This window comes from Odocoileus virginianus, chromosome 17 (assembly GCF_023699985.2).
Source record: "Odocoileus virginianus isolate 20LAN1187 ecotype Illinois chromosome 17, Ovbor_1.2, whole genome shotgun sequence".
Classification (NCBI taxonomy): Eukaryota; Metazoa; Chordata; class Mammalia; order Artiodactyla; family Cervidae; genus Odocoileus; species Odocoileus virginianus.
The window spans coordinates 26,043,700-26,061,394 of NC_069690.1; the positions used below are offsets into that span (position 1 = coordinate 26,043,700).

General features: G+C 43.3%; 1 protein-coding gene across 4 annotated transcripts in view; it reads left to right on the forward strand.

The window, feature by feature from the left end:
* Positions 1–372: 372 nt before the first annotated feature.
* Positions 373–17,695, forward strand: part of DNAH2 (dynein axonemal heavy chain 2) — a 107,731-nt gene continuing 90,408 nt past the window's right edge. For 3 of the 4 annotated variants that reach the window (XM_020869045.2, XM_020869047.2, XM_020869049.2), the window contains exons 1-4: positions 373–489; positions 2,367–2,537; positions 6,972–7,033; positions 11,022–11,192. In XM_020869045.2, the coding sequence (XP_020724704.2) occupies positions 2,381–2,537; positions 6,972–7,033; positions 11,022–11,192 (390 nt within the window). In that variant the 5' untranslated portion in view covers positions 373–489; positions 2,367–2,380. The remainder of the gene's footprint in view (positions 490–2,366; positions 2,538–6,971; positions 7,034–11,021; positions 11,193–17,695) is intronic. The other variant, XM_020869048.2, reaches the window with a different exon arrangement.

Below are 17,695 nucleotides of genomic sequence, written 5' to 3' on the forward strand. Positions count from 1 at the left end.
TGTGAATTTAGTAGGCGGGACCTCGGGCGCCATCTGCTGGACTCGCCCGGGATGGAGCCCGCAGACCCGGGCGCGGGGTCGGGCGCTTGGGGTTCCCCCAGTCTTTTCAGTTGTTTCCAAGGGTTGTTTCCAGCTCCAGTCCGTCCAGCCCGTTCCCAGACCAAGCCCCCTGCGCCCCTCCAGCTTGCCAGATTTAGCTGCCTTCCCTTGCCCCCCAGCCTTCTTGCCCCGGGTCCCCGCCTGGGTGACGCGGACGAAGCCGGGAGCTGGGGACCGTGGTTTCTCTGCGCCTGCGCAGAGGAAGCTGGTTCCGCAGGCTCGCGCTCCCGCCACTCACCCCGTCCAGTCCCCACCCCCACCCCCCCCGCCGACGCCCAGGGTTGCCGAGGCGACGCGTGCAGGCGCTGGCCCGAGAAAGTCACGCGGGGCAACTTCTTAGCTAGAGTGACCGTTCGGTCGGTCTAGGGAGGAGAGGGTCGGCATCGTGAGGTGTGTGTTGGGGGCAGCGGGAAGCGGGGAGAGGAAGAGTGCGAAGCCTATGGGGAGAGGGGGCAGTGGGGAGGGGGTGCGAGGGAGAGTTGGGAAGAGACGGGGAAGAAGGGGCAGTTGTGGGGGAGGGGAGAGGAAGGGGCAGTTGGCGGAGGAGAAGAAGGGCCAACCGGAGTTGAAATGAGGAAGCGGGGACAATTGTGACAGTTGTGGGAGGAAGCACCTTTGAGGGGAGGTTTGCCCACTGGTAGCCACTGGTGGTTGGAGGAGGGGGCCGGCCCGCTGCCTTATTTACTGAGAAATAGAGCGAGTCTAGTAGAAAGCGCCTCCTTGGGCCACGGTGTGGGATCCGGGGGTGAGCCCCTAGGGGAGGGGGCTCCCAGCCTGGCCGGCGGAATGTTCCTGAAGCTCCCGCCGCTGGCAGGGAAGCACAGCCTGACGCTTCTCTGGAGACCGGTGGCAGAAGCCGCACGCTGTAGTTGGCTCTGTTGATGTGTTGGCCTAATAGAACGATTTTCCTTGGAGCAAAGTACAAATCCTTCAAGTCTGAGACTCATAACGATCAATGCCTGTGGCAGCCTGTGGGGATGAGGAAGAAAAGCTACAGGTGGCTGTTAGACTGGAGCTGAGTGAAGAGGGACTGCCCTGCCGTCAGACATTGTCCTGGGTGCTCGCCAGAGATGCCCTGCTTCCCACCATCCCACTTTTCTGAGAGACATTCCTGGGGCCTTCCTCATCGCCCCGTTTCTTCCTCCCCCAGGCACAATTCCAAGTTCAGCATTGGATGACTTTTGTCCTTCATTTTTCCAGTCTGTTCAGGGCATCTGAAATTGAATGATCTTAGTCTTCATTATGGAGAAGGCACTGGCAACCCACTCCAGTACTCTTGCCTGGAAAATCCCATGGATGGAGGAGCCTGGTAGGCTGCAGTCCATGGGGTCGCTGAGTCCGACATGACCGAGCAACTTCACTTTCACTTTTCACTTTCATGCATTGGAGAAGGAAATGGCAACCCACTCCAGTGTTCTTGCCTGGAGAATCCCAGGGAAGGCAGAGCCTGGTGGGCTGCCATCTATGGGGTCACACAGAGCCAGACATGACTGATGCGACTTAGCAGCAGTAGCAGCAGTCTTCATTAATTGGTCAGCACAGAGTAACTCAGCCAGCTAGGCTAAGAGACCTTTCAGTACACTCAGAACAGGGTTCCTACTACTCAGGAATGGAAAGCTAAAGAGACACATTGCAATTACTGATTTTTCCTTGTTTAAGGAGGTCACAAACTTTAGTGTGGGTAGGAGGGACATTTTCCGCCCCCTCCTTCCAGCAGGGAACTTGGGAGGAAAGGAGATATATAGGAAAATCATCTTGGTTGCTTAGTGACTTGACACAGTGACAGTGTGGAAAAAAGGAACCTGAGGACAGTCTTCCCTTTCCTGGGCCCTTGCTCACTCACCATGGCCCTGAGTGATTGAGGGTGTGTGAAGCCTCACCTCAGCTTGGTAGATCTTTTCTTAATGATCTATGTTCTCACACCTTGGCAGAGATAGGGGTTCCTACATCCTCATTAGTGGGTGTCTGCCATACCATCATTTTGATTATTTTGATTTCTTGGCCATGCCTCGGGGCAGGCGGGGTCTTAGTTCCCCAACTAGGGATGGAACCCATGCCCCCTGCAGTGGACGTACAGAGTCCTAACCACTGGGATTCCAGGGAATTCTCTGTGCCTTCATCTTGAGCTTCCATTTATTCCTAGTGTCTTGAGGGACTGATTTTGATTTTTAACCCAAGGCCCTGAAGAAAGTGGGGATATCCCAGGGAAAGGACTGAAGTTTGGCGGTAGAGCTGGCTGTGGACCCCCAGCTTCCGTGTATCTGCAGGTTTTGCCTACACAATGTCCAGCAAGGCTGACAAGAAGCGGAAAGTGACTAGCCGGGGAAGCGCCCGCCGGCGAGCTGCCCAGTCTGCTCTGGATGCACAGGTTGAGGAGATCACCTTGCCGGCCAGCAGCGAGGTCCAGGCGGAGCCTGAGATCGTCAAGGAGGAGCCTGGTGGGTACCTGCTGGAGAGAGACGTGGAGGCAGAACGTTTGTATTTGAAGAGAGTTTTAGGGCCAGGGAGCAGGTTCTGTTTCTTCTGGGTAAGAAGAAAGGGATTTAGTTGAATTTCAGGCCGCTGCTAGTTCCGTTGTTTGGGGTTTTCCCTCCTGGCCAGCCTAATACTTGTTCTTTCAGTCTTAAAATTTCTCCCCAGTGCACCCAGAGCTCACCAACAAATCTATCCTAGCCTCTTCCTTCTTATTTTAAGTGTTCCTGGTTGCTCCTACGCCAGTGAGAGGGTTTGATCTCTTCCTTTTTCACCCTGGGTGGCAAAACAAATAGTGTTTTCCTCTCATTAAGCCCATCACCATGGAGACTCAGCCTGCTTTGCCATCCTTTGAATCCTAAGCCCGACTGAATCTTTCTCCCATCTGTTTAAGGTTGTTGTGTCTCCGCCCTCAGTTTGGCAGGGTCTTGGTAGACTAAGGGTATTCCGGTTCAAGGCCACAGGAAAAGAAGCCTGATGTCTCGACTGAGGAAGAAAAGAGTTTAAAGAATCTGCCTCTTGTGGCTTTGATTTGGGGGGATTCCTCCATGGTGGGTGAGCTGAGTCCATTAGGGTTGAAAGGTGCTGTCGCTGGGCTGTCCCTTAGAGCGCTGGCCAGTGTAGCTATGATTGAGCTACAGATAGCCCAGCCCTTCTACCTGGGGTTTCCTATACTCCTAGAAGCCTGTCAAGATGGAGAGAAATAGAATCTCCTTTTAATAGTAAAAGGTGAGAGATTAAGCGTGGGCGTGGGAGAAAGGTCCAGGGTACGAAGAGCCTTGCCCTGGGATCTAGACATTAGAAGCCTACAATTTTTTGTTTCTTTTGAGCTCTTAAAAGCTGTTTAAAGTGGCTTCTAGAAGCTGGGTACCAGAAGCAGCGGGAGGGAAGAAGGAAGGCAGTGAGGTTCAATTTGGAGAATCCTCTGGGGTGGGAATGGAAGGAACTTCTAAATGAAAACATTAAACCCAAACACTGAGGATCTCTAAGTCTCTTTAGCTCCAAGCCTTTTAATTGTTTGATGTGGCACTTTGTAGCTGACACCTGATAGAGGTTCAGAGAAGACTTGGGTTTCCAAGGCAGCCCTGAAATGAATATTAATCCCTGTAGTCTTTGGAGTTAGGAGGAATTGAAGCTTGTCCTACTGGAGGCAGAGGGGACCTACTATGGTCTGAATGTTTGTGTGTCTCCCTGCCCGAATTCATATATTATAATTTTAATGCCCAATATGATGGTGTTACTAGGTGGGGCCTTTGGGTGGTGCTTAAATAATGAGGGAACTATTATGAGTGGGATTCATGCCTTATAAGAAGTGACCCGGAGAGAGTCTGTGTTCAAGTCTACCATGTGAGGATACATAGAGAGGTCTGCAACTCAGAAGAGGGCTCTCACACAGCCTTGCTGGCACCCTGAACTTGGACCTCAGCCTCCAGAACTTTGAGAAATAAATGTCTGCTGCTTAGAAGGAAGGGGGGAAAGGGGAAGCAGTGACAAACTTTGTTTTCTTGTGCTCCAAAATCACTGCAGACAGTGACTGCAGCCATGAAATTAAAAGATGCTCCTTGGAAGAAAGGCTGTGACAAACCTAGACAGTGTATTAAAAAGTGAAGACATCACTTTGACAAAGGTCCATATAGTCAAAGCTATGGTTTTTCCAGTAGTTATGTATGGATGTGAGAGTTGGGCCATAAAAAAGGCTGAGTGTGGAAGAATTGATGATTTTGAATTGTGCTGGAAAAGGCTCTTGAGAGTCCCTTGGACTGTAAGGAGATTGTAAACCAGACAGTCCTAAAAGGAAATCAACCCTGAATATTCATTGGAAGGATTGATGCTGAAGCTGAAGCTCCAGTACTTTGGATACCTGATGCAAAGAGCTGACTCACTGGAAGAGACCCTGATGTTGGGAAAGATTGAAGGCAAAAGGAGAAGGGGGTGACAGAGGATGAGATGGCTAGATAGCATCACCAACTCAGTGGACATGAATTTGAGCAAATTCCCAGAGATAGAGGAGGACAGAGGTACCTCTTGGGCTACAGTCCCTGGGGTCCCAAAGAGTTGGACGTGACTTAGTGACTGAACAGCGACAACAACAGACTGTGATATTTTGTAATAGTAGCCTGAACAGACTATGACCAGGCCTAAAACACTTCTGGGAGAAGGATGGCAGGTTAAATGGCAGACACCCTTTTGAAGTTCTAATTGATAGCCATTTCCACTAAGAAAAAAGGAGAAGTACAGGTTCATAATCTCATATCGGTAATTTTAAAAAGCCCTGAGAACTAAAAGTCCCCCCCCCCCCCCCCGAGTTTGGCATCCAAATTTATTTGGTGGTAAAATATAACCTAAACTGACTTGAGGTATTTATAGTCTATTTAAGCCACTTAGTATAAATTTTCCTCTGTTATACTGCGGGAATACTAACGTGAAAAGTGGGGTGCTGCTCTAGAGCCCCTGGGAGGTGGGTGGGGGTCTCACATACCATGCTATATTACAAGTCTAAATGCTGAGATATATGTGATCCTAAGAGTTTGAGACAAGGGATTGTAGACCTGTATTTCAGGCAAATAAGAAAAAGCGTAGAGAACAAGATAATGAACACCCATGTACCCATTGCCCAATGTGTAAATTAATCCTGGTAGCAACAAGTGAATCCCTCTGTCCGCTGCCCCCCAAGCCTGTCTCGCCTTCTCCAAAGGTCGCCGCTCTCCTGAGTGATGTTTGTCATTCTCAAGCTTGTTTTTTAAATTTTTACTGCATGTATCCATGACCATCGTATATTAGTATCATATTGCGTGGTTTAGACTTTATATAAATTGTACTATAGAAGACGAAACCTGTTTACTCTTGAGATGGTCTAAGTCTTGTTCTGTCTGCCTTGTTCCTGTCTGCAACCTTGGATGCCCTTGGCTTTCTCGAAGGGCCTTGGCTGTCTCAGTCACACATCCCTCTCACTCCTGAGCTCCTAGAGTCAGCTGTTCCATCTTTCTCATGATTTCCTTCCCCAACCTCTGTGCCTTACTCCCCTCTTAGGTTTTCTTTCTGGAAATCTGAGTGTCCCGTTGTCTGAGTGTCCTGTTCCCCAAGGTCTTTTGGTTCCATCTCATCTGTTCCTTCCTCCTTTCAGCAGGCGATGGGAAACCCATCTGTTTTGCCCCAGTCTTCTGTGTGAACAACACATCATGAGGGATAGGAACACCCCCTTGACTTTTATGGCATCCAGAATGGGGGTAGGGGTGCTTGGAGAGGGGCCAATTTCTGAGGGTCTCAACTTCTCAAAGTGGGAAGAGGCTAGGGGAGGGATGGCAGGCCAGAAGCTGAGTGGCTAGAATAACCTTAATACCGACTGCCTTCGTTCCCCTGCCTCCTTTTGCACTCCTGCAAGCTTTTTAAAAGAAAATTAAGATATAATCCACTTACTATAAAGTTCATGCTTTTGGGACTTCCCTGGTGGTCCAGTAGTTAAGATACCACCTTCCAATGCAGGGGACAAGGCTTTGATCCCTGGTCAGAAAGCTAAGATCCCATATGCTGCCAGGCAAGTGCCACAACTAAAACCTGATACAGACTAAATAAATGTATAAATCAATAAATAAATATTTTTAAAAAACTGATACTCTTAAAAGTATATAATTCAGTGATTTTTGCTGTATTCACCGGCCTATGCAACCATCTCCACTATCTAATTTTAGAACATTAAAGAAATTATTTGTTTGTCTGCATCGAGTCTTAGTTTCAGGATTGGAGATCTTTAGTTACTGTGTGTGAACTCTAGTTATAGCATGTGGTATCTATTTCCCCAACCAGGGATCCAACGGGGGCCCCCTGCATTGGGAGTCTTAACCACTGGACCACCAGGGAAGTCCTTAATTTTAGAGCATTTTAACCCCTTCACCAAAAGCCACTTCATGTACCTTAAGAAATTGGCACTCCGATGGCCACTATATCTTTACTTCTGTGTTGCATGAGAGCTTAGCCTCTTAGCAGTCACTCCGCATTCCCCTTTCCTCCCTTACATTGTTACTTTCTGTGTCTTTGAATTTGCCTGCTGTGGACATTTTATATAAGTGGAATCATATGAAATACTGTCTTTTGTGACTGGCTTCTTTCACTTATTGTTACATTTTCATCCACGTTGTCATATTGTAGCAGACCCTCGTTCGTTTTCATGGCTGATTAATATTCCACTGCAATGTGTTTATCCATGCATTGTTGGTGGACGCTTGGGTTGTTTCTGCTTTTTGGCTCTTGTGAATAGCAGTGCTGTGAACATGGGCATACAAATATCTGTTTGAGTCCCTGCTTCCAGTTCTGTTGGGTATATGCCTAGAATTACTGGATCATATGGTGACTCTATATTTAATTTTTAAAGGAATGCTTTCATTTTTGAATTTTCTTCCCAGAGCCAATATTGGTGGAACCTGAAATACAGAAAGAAGAATTAGAAGAGCGTGAGGTGGATGTGGTAAGTTTGGGTTGTTGTTGAAACAAGTATTTCTCACCAGCAGTTGGTGAATCAAAGGATCAGTTGCAGAATGGTGTTTGAGGAATTCTCTTCATTCTGTCACTTGATATGTTTTCTTTCTACCAGCAGAAACTGGTAGCCTGCTCACTGCAAACCCAGTACACTGAGTAAAGGACAGAGTTATCTGTGCTCCCTACTCCTCCAGAAGAAGAGAGCTTTCAGGAGGGGACAGGACTCTTAGCAGGCCCTTCCTTGTCTCTCCATCTTGGGTCAAAATGTGACAAGCTTTATCTGTCGAATGGGTGAACATCTGGACAAGTTGAACAAGCTGGGCGGCCACTGTCCTAATTTCTAAGACATCCTCTTTCTTCCTGTCCTTCAGTGCTCTCCTTTGGCTAAAAAGTTTACAGAAGCCACTTGAAATGCTTTCAGAAATTGACACTCCATGACCCCCACACCTTTATTTTCAAGCTGCATCAGAGACTGGGGACACCTAACCTGGATTAGAAGAATAGTGACCTTGAACTTTCTAGAAAGGGAGATCAAAGTAACAACTACTCATTAAAGAAAAAAACTGGAAGGGATAGAAAAGTAAAACAAAGAAAGGGAAAATGAAAGTTATGACTAAACACATTCAAAGTTAATAATTGGGTATATGTCCTTTATTTCGGTAGATTTGAGAGTTATTTTGTTTTCTAACAGTCTTAACTATACTACACATTATACTTTTTAAATTAGGCTTTTTCACAGAACATTTTATCATTCTTCATGTTATTACATTCTTAAAAAAAGATTACAGAGGATTTCCCTGGAATTACAGTGGTTAAGACTCTGTGCTCCCAACGTAAGGGGAACTAAGCTCCTTAAAAAAGGACCTTAAATGAAAGAGACATGTGCACCCCGATGTTCATCGCAGCACTGTTTATAATAGCCAGGACATGGAAGCAACCTAGATGCCCATCAGCAGACGAATGGATAGGAAGCTGTGGTACATATACACAATGGAATATTACTCAGCCATTAAAAAGAATTCATTTGAATCAGTTCTAATGAGATGGATGAAACTGGAGCCCATTATACAGAGTGAAGTAAGCCAGAAAGATAAAGACCATTACAGTATACTAACACATATATATGGAATTTAGAAAGATGGTAACGATAACCCTATATGCAAAACAGAAAAAGAGACTCAGATGTATGGAACAGACTTTTGGACTCTGTGGGAGAAGGCGAGGGTGGGATGTTTCAAGAGAACAGCATCGAAACATGTATATTATCTAGGGTGAAACAGATCACCAGCCCAGGCTGGATGCATGAGACAAGTGCTCGGGCCTGGTGCACTGGGAAGACCCAGAGGGATCGGGTGGAGAGGGAGGTGGGAGGGGGGATCGGGATGGGGAACACATGTAAATCCATGGCTAATTCATGTCAATGTATGACAAAACCCACTACAATATTGTAAAGTAATTAGCCTCCAACTAATAAAAATAAATGCAAAAAAAAAGGACCTTAAAAAAATTGGGATGCTGTTATTTTTTATCACAAATACATAAATCACAAGATACCTCTTTTTGGGGGCTGTGCCTCAAGGTTTGTGTGATCTTAGTTCTCAACCAGAGATTGGACCTGTTCTTGGGGAAGTGAAGATGCTGAGTCCTAACCACTGGCATGCATGCTATGTCACTTCAGTCCTGTCCAACTCTTTGTGACCCTATGGACTGTAACCTGCCAGGCTCCTTTGTCCATGGGATTCTCCAGGCAAGAATACTGGAGTGGGTTACCATATCCTCCTCCAGAGGATCTTCCCCACCCAAAGATCAAGCCCACATTGGCAGGTGGGTTCTTTACCACTAACGCCACCCGGGAAGCCCCCTAACCATTGTATTGCCAGGGAATTCTCTGTAAGCACCATTTTAAATGTTCACACAGTGCTTGAAAAGGTATATGTACCATAGTAAAATCCTTACTCTTGGACATTTTTCCATTTATGATTTTTTTTTTGCTTTCATAGTACTGTGAGGAATATTATAAATAAAACTAACACATTTTGAAATACTTAGTATTTCCTAAAATTAGATTCCTGGTTATGGAGTTCCTGAATCAAAGAGTAAAGAACATTTGTAACACCTTTAATACATAATGCCAAACTATTTTTCAAACAAACTGCATTTTTTGCCCTTATACTAGCAACAAACCCTTTCCAAGACTCGGTGTTAGCAGTTTAGCAGGTTTTTTTTTTTTTTGTAATTATAGGCAATACATGATATACTTTTGCTGTGTTTATTTGTATTTCTTTAATTTTAAGTGAAATTGAATATTTTTCCACATTTTCATTTTCTCTCTCTTTTTTTAATCTTTTTTTAAATTTTCTTTTTTCTTTTTTTTCTTTTTTTTAATAGCGTGATATGTTTATTCATATCCTTAGTGTTCCTTTCACTGAATCTTCATACATGCCTTTTTAAAAATTCATTAAATAACTTTAGTTTGAGGGTAATTACTTTATAATATTGTGGTGGTTTTTCCATACATTGACATGAATCAGCCATGGGTGTACATGTGCCCCCCATCCTGAACCCCCCTCCCCCCACCCTCCCCATCCCATCCCTCAGGGTTGTACCAGTGCATCAGCTTTGAGTGCCCTGTTTCATGCATCAAACTGACTGGTGATCTATTTCATGTATGGTAATATACATGTTTCAATGCTATTCTCTTAAATCATCCCACCTTTGCCTTCTCCCCCAGAATCCAAAAGTCTTTTCTTTATATCTGCGTCTTTTTTGTTGTCTTGCATAAGGGTCATTGTTACCATCTTTCTAAATTCCATATATATGTGTTAATATACTGTATTGGTGTTTTTTTTCTGACTTACTTCACTCTGGATAATAGGCTCCAGTTTCATCCACATCATTAGAACTGATTCAAATACATTCTTTTTAATAGCTGAGTAATATTCCATTGTGTATATGTACCACAGCTTTCTTATCCATTCGTCTACCAATGGACATCTAGCTTTCTTCCATGTCCTAGCTATTGTAAATTTAAAATATATATATATTTATGTATTTACTTGGCTGTGCCGGATCTTAGTTGTGGCACTTGGGATCTTTAGTTGCGCCATGTGGGATCTAGTTCCCTGACTAGGGATTGAACCCTGGCCCCCTGCATTGAGATCACAGAGTCTTAGTCACTGGACCACCCAAAAAGTTCTTTTATGCATGTCTTTATATATGAAAGATTTTGGATCAGTGGTTAAATTTTCTTGACCTGGAAACTGTAAGCAAAAGGGATTGCTTCTCATCTTATAGGAGTACTGGGAAGACAGGCTGACTTCTCCAGTTCACTGAGCTAGGTCTTCATATCCTCTAGTTTTCTTAATTTATTTAGTACTGTTCTAAATAATGCTGTGCTTTTTCTAGCCACCACTTATGACTTATTTTCCATCCAATTGATTTGTCCTTTGTTGTTTTCCAGTTTTGCCTTTTCCCCTCCCTTTTTCTTTTTTTCCTCACTGCTGGGCCAGTCAACTTTTGCCCAGCGTGGCAAACTTATTCCAGTACTCGGTGGAGGCCACATCATGGAAAAATTGCTCTTCTGCCTTTATTCTTTTTCCAGCTTCTCATCCTCTTGCCCCTAATTGCTTGACTGAGGCTAATATCCTACATGTTCCCTTAATTTAGTTTTACTGTGAGGTTGAAGGTTGCTTGATAAGACATTTTTACAACCACAGGCGTAAATGAAATATCTCAGAAAGATGCTATCCCTTAGTCTTCCTCTATGATCCATTCTATTATTACTCATAGAGGGAAGAGGATCTTATTGTCTTGTTTCTTCGAAAGCTTGGAACCTATCAGTCAGTTGGTCCTCAGCTTTTTCTTCCGAACCTACCTGCCTCCTCTCACTCCCCGTGTCTCCCACACGTGGCAGTGGAAGGGTAAGTGACCTCCGCTGACAGCTGTGCCTGATCTGGCCCTCTGCTCTCATGCCGCAGAAGCCCCTCTTCCTGTCCCGAGCTGTGCTGACGGGACTGGCGGACGCCACATGGACAGAGGAGCACAGCGCTGTTCTGGAACACTTTGCCCAGGACCCTTCAGAGCCCATCCTCACCATCTTCATCGACCCTTATATGGGGCTGAAGCTAGACCTGGGAATGCCTGTGCAGGTGCGTACTCCACCATCCAGACCCCGCAGTGTTCTCCCCAGGGTGCTGAGGGTTCCGCAGACCCTAGTTATCTGTATCTAATCTCCCATGCCCAAGGTCTGTTGAGTCTCATGGTGTGTTGGACACCCTGCTTGGCAGCAGAATACAGAGAGAAATGAGGCAGGGTTTTGCTTTTGATGATCTCATGGTCTAGTGGGGAAGACAGACATATAAAAAAATTTACAATATATATTATGATGCCTGGATGAAGTTTTATAAGAGTCTTATGGGAGCAACTAATGTAGCCCCTGGAATGCTGGCAAGGCCTGGTGATAGAGGAGATATTTGAGTTGGGGATGAAGGGTAAGTAGGATTTCATCGAGGCTGAGTAAGAGCATCCAGGTAAAGAACACTTTATGTGCAAAGAAACGAGGAGTTGGGGGAAATGATACTAAAAAGGTGGGTTGGTGTCTGCCTATGAAGGGCCTTGAGTGTTATGCTAAAGAATTTGGCTTTATTCCAGAGGGAACTATTAAAGGCTTTCATGGGTTAGATAGGTAACTATTTCAACAGTGGGGAGGATACATTAGTGAAAGGCAACCCACAGGTAGGAAAACAGTTAAAAGACAGATGTAGAGTAAAGTTAGTGGTAGAATATGGGTGATGGGTGTACAGGTTATTATTGTAAAATTCTTTTAGTGTTTTTGTATGTTTGAAATTTGGGGAAATAAAATTTTGGAAAATAAAAAGGCTATTGCTTGGCTTTTATTGGTCCACATACAAAAATTGAAACGATAGTGAAGAGTAGCATGGTCCTGCACAATGACACAATTTGTAAAGCTTCCATATTAAGCAAAGCCCAAAACAGGCTATCTCTTTTTCCTGTATATTGACAATAATTCACTATAAAGCATCACACAAAAAAATTTCATTCAGAAAAGTAACAAAAATATGCCAAAAATTTAGAATGTATATGAAGGAAAACAACTTTGTTGCAGGCCACAAAAGATTAAAATAAATGATGAGCCCTGTCCTGTTTCTGAGTGAGAATCTTAATATTATGAAGATCATTCCATCCAAATAAATGTACCATTTTATTACAACTCCAATCAAAGTACCAGTCTGTAGATTGCTAGTGTAAAGGATTTTTTAAAGTATATCTGGAAAAAAGCAAAAAAAAAAAAAGATGAAGAAGGAAAGGGATGAAGAAGACCTGTGAATAAAAATCTTTTATTAAAGTAATTAGGACTGGCCTGATTGCCCAGTGGTTAAGAATCTGCCTCCCAATGCAGGGTACATGGATTCAGTCCTTGGTCTGGGAAGATTCTAGATACCTGGGGCAACTAAGCCCGTGTGCTACAACTACGGAGCCTGTGTTCTAGAGCCCAGGAACTGCAAATTCTGAGCTCACGAGCTGTAACTGCTGAGCCCATGTGCCACAACTACTGAAGTGTGAGCATCCTAGAGCCCACGATCTGCAATGAGAGAAGCCACTGCAATAAGAAGCCCGAACACTGAGCAACTGGAGAGTAGCCTCCACTCACTGCAACTAGAGAAAGCCTGGGTGTAGCAATGAAGACCTAGCACAGCCAAAAATAAATGAGTAATTGAAACAAAAGCCCATCTAGTCAAGGCTATGGTTTTTCCAGTAGTCATGTATGGATGTGAGAGTTGGACTATAAAGAAATCTGAGAGCTGAAGAATTGATGCTTTTGAAGTGTGGTGTTGGAGAAGACTCTTGAGAGTCCCTTGGGCAGCAAGAAGATCCAACCAGTTCATCCTAAAGATCAGTCCTGCGGTTCATTGGAAGGACTGATGTTGAAGCTGAAACTCCAACACTTTGGCCACCTGATGCGAAGAGCTGACTCATTGGAAAAGACCCTGATGCTGGGAAGGATTGGGGTCATGAGCAGAAGGGGACGACAGAGGATGAGATGGTTGGATGGCATCACCGACTCAATGGACATGAGTTTGGGTAGACTGGCAGTTGGTGATAGATAGGGAGGCCTGGTGTGCTGCGGTTCATGGGGTTGCAAAGAGTTGGACACGGCTGAGCGACTGAGCTCAACTGAAAATAGACTGGGGCAGGAATATGTATTATATAAGCAACAGCAAAGAAGCAGAAAGAAATGAAATATATAGGCAAGCATTTTCTACAAAAATAGCATTTAAAATCTGTGGGGAAAGATGGATTATTCCATGAATAGAATTGGGAAACATGGAAAACAAAGGTTTTCCATTTAAAAAATGTAGTTAGCTGGGGCAAGAGGGAAATAGGGAGCTGTTGATCAAAGGGTACAAATTTCTGTCACTACAACAAAGGCAATGAAAGCAAAAGTAAACAAGTCGGACCATATCCAACTAAGAAGCTTCTTGCACAGCAAAGGAAAATCATCAGCAAAATGAAAAGTCAGTCTATGAATGGGAGGAAATATTTGCAAATCCTATATCTGATAAGATATGAATACATGTCCAAAATACACATAAAGAACTCATACAATTTAATAGCGAGAAACAATCTGATTTTAAAATGTGCAGAAGAATTGAAAAGACATCTTTCCAAAGAAGATATACAAATGGCCAACAGGTACCTCAGTGTCATTAATCAGAGAAAGTCAAATCAAAACCACAGTGAGGTATCACCTCATGCCTGTTAGAATGGCTGTCATCAAAAAGACAAGAGATAACAAATATTGATGAAGGTGTGGAGAAAAGGGAACCCTTGGGCACTGGGAATGTAAATTGGCACAGTCATTGTGGAAAACAGTATGCAGGTTCCTAAAAAAAAAAATAGAACTATCATATGATCTAGCAATTCCACTTTTGGGTATGTATCCAGAGGAAATGAAATCACTCTTGAAGAAATATCGGCACCCCCATGTACATTATAGTACTATTTATAATAGCTAAGATATGGAATCAGCTTAGGTGTCCATCATTGGATGAGTGGATAAAGAAAATGTGGGTGTGTGTGTGTGTGTATATATATATACACACACATGCCATACATATTCACACAATGGAATATTATTCAGCAATGAGAAAGAAAAAATATCTTGCCATTTGCAACAACATAGGTGGCCTGGGAGAGTATTATGCTTAGTGCAATAATACAGAGAAAGACAAATACTGCATGATCTCACTTATATGTGAAATCTGGAAGAAAAAAACAAACACATAGGAACAGAGAACGGGACAGATTGAGAACCAGAGGAGGGAAAAAGAGAACTGATTGGTAGTTGCCAGAGTTGGGGGTGAGGGAGTACAGAAAATAGGTGAAGTTGGCCAGAAGGTACAAACTTCCAGTTATAAGTTCTGGGGATGTGATGTACAATACAGCATGGTGGTTCTAATTAACAACAGTGAATTATATCTTTGAAAGTTGCTAAGGGAGTAGAAAGCTGAGCACTGAAAAACTGATGCTTTTAAACTATGGTGTTGGAGAAGACTCTTGAGAGTCCCTTGGACTGCAAGGAGATCCAACCAGTCCATCCTAAAGGAGATCAGTCCTGGGTGTTCATTGGAAGGACTGATGCTTAAGCTGAAACTCCAATACTTTGGCCACCTCATGTGAAGAGTTGACTCACTGGAAAAGACCCATATGCCGGGAGGGATTGGGGGCAGGAGGAGAAGGGGACAACAGAGGATTAGATGGTTGGATGGCATCACTGAGTCGATGGGCGTGAGTTTGAGTAAGCTCAGGAGTTGGTGATGGACAGGGAGGCCTGGCGTGCTACAATTCATGGGGTCGCAAAGAGTCGGACACGACTGAGCAACTGAACTGAACTGAACTGAAGGGAGTAGATTTTAAAAGTTCTGATAAGAAAATAATTGTAACTATGTAAGCTGATAAATATTAGCTGGACTTACTGTGGTAATCATTTTTGCAATAGATATACATATCAAAGCATTACATTGTATACCTTAAACTAATACAATGTTATAGGTCAATTATATTTCAGTAAGACTGGGGGGAAAATGATACTAAATTTCATTTATGCAAGGTTAATAAGTTCTGGAGATCTAATATACAGTGTGGTAACTGTAGTTAATATTACTGTATAATTTGCTAAAGGGTAGATCTTAAGTGTTCTCATTACAAAAAGAAAGGAGAATGGTAACCATATGGAATAATAGATATGTTAATTAGCTTGATTGTAGTGATCATTTCACAGTGCACATTTATATCAAAACAGCAAGGAAAGTGAAAGTGGCTCAGTCATGTCTGACTCTTTGCAACCCCATGGACTATAGCCCCCATGGACTATCCTCTGTCTATGGGGATTCTCCAGGCAAGAATACTGGAGTGGGTTGCCATGCCCTCCTCCAGGGGATCTTCCCAACCCAGGGATCGAACCCAAGTCTCCCACATTGCAAGCAGATTCTTTACCAACTGAGCTGCCAGGAAGCCACAAAACAGCAAGGTGTACACCATAAACACAATTTGTCAATTATGGTTTGGCAAAGCTGAAAAAAGTCTTTTTAGCATGCCAAAATATATTCTAGGGCTTCCTCAGTGGCTCAGTGGTAAAGAATCTGCCTGCCAACGCAGGAGACACGGTTTGATCCCTGGTCCAGGAAGATCCCACATGCCAAGGAGCAAGTAAGCCAGGGTGCCGCAACTACTGAGCCTGTGCTATATGTACAGCCAGGGCTCCACAATAAGATAAGTCAGCGCAATGAGACGCCAACGCACCACAGCTAGAGAGTAGCCCCTGCTCGCCACAAGTAGAGAAAAACCCTCGCAGCAATGAAGACCCAGCACAGCCCAAAATAAATAAATTCTAAATAGATCACGGATTTAATTGTATTCTCCTAGGCCAAGATGGACAGTTGAAAAACTTCCTTAAGAAATTATTTCTTTTGAATTCTTGGAACAATAGCAAAAAGTAAAGCCAGAAAAACAAACAAACAAAAAAACACCTAAGAGTAAACAAACTAGGAAAGAAGCAAAATCTGCTCTAATAAACTTTGAAAGTGGGCACCAATGAAAGGTCTATACACTGATTTAAGGAAACCGTTCTCCCTGCGGGAATGGTGGACACCCCTCCTCACCACCACCAGCAGTGAAATGGAGTGAACCTCAGAGTATTTAACAAAATCTTTAAAAGAGAGAAAGAGCCTAGGCATTTTAACAAAGATTTTACACTGTTTTAAATTTGTCTTAACTACCTGCCCATCCCCTCACGCTATTATCTTAGTCTAGAGAAAAGTGAACGGAACGTTAAATACCCAATCATTTCACTTTAACTTCAATGGGGAAATCAAACTGGGCTTTCACAGTGGGACATCAGGAAGTCACCCACAGTACTTGAAAGCAGAAGGAATGAATTCAGAGAGCAGAGCAAGCATGAGGGAAGTGAAAAGAAATTGCAGGGCAACTGCAAGCATACTACATCAAGGGAGAAAGAGCAGAACAAAGCATGCACATGAGGAAAATGTTACTGAACAGAAGGCGGTTTTTCACACCAGCATCATGTTTTAATATGACTTAATAAGAATTTAATTTTTTAAAAACCTGAGCGACGAAACAATAAAATGTGAGAATGAAATAAAAGAGCGATTGCAGATTTTTGAAATAAATAAAGCAGCATGTTTACATGTTAAAGCTAGTAGGTTAGAAACAGCAAGGGACTGAATAACTGTTGCTGAAAATATGAATGGACATAGAAGAGAGGCTTGAGCTAATTACAGTGTAGCGAAAAGAAAAAAGCCAATGACAATACAATTAGAAGTTGATAGATGTGAAAGACAGATATAGGTAATCTAACATAGGGAGCCAGCTAATGAAACAAAATATAAATTTTAAAATAGAGTACAGAGAATTTCCCTGAACTGCTGAAGGAACTGAATGGGGGAACTGAAAGGACATACTTTATTCCACAAAAATTTGTTACACAATGTTTAATGTCAACACATATCTTAGTTAAGCTGCTTACATTCAGGAAAATTAATTCTTTGGAAACATCACCTATGTGATATTCCTGCCAAGAATATTTAACTTGCATCTAATAATGAGGAAATAATCTGATAAATCAAAATTAAGGGATGTTTTGAAAAGCTACTGGCCCGGAGTATTAGAAATATCACTGTCATGAAAGAAAGAAACCTTGTGTGATCTGAATTGGGTCCTGGGTGGGAAGAAAGCAGCTGTAAATGACATTATTTGGATCACTGGGAAAATTTGAATATGAACTGTGTATTATGTAAGGTATTAAATGAAGTTCAATTTTCTGAGTGTGATAATTACAGTTTGGGGAGTGTTGGCGAATATCCTTGCTTTTAGGAGCCATATGCTGAAGTATGTAAGGGTGTAGTTTTATAATGTCTGCTACTAGCTCTGAAAGGGCTCAGCAGAGAGATAGAGGATGAGAGACAGAGATGGAGAGAGAAGAAAGTGCAATCATGCACACATGTGCAAAATGTTAACAATTAGTGGATCTAGATGAAGGGCATGTCAAAATAATAGTATAACAAAAATTGGGAAGTGGTAAGAAAATGAGAGAAAGTGTGAGGATACATGC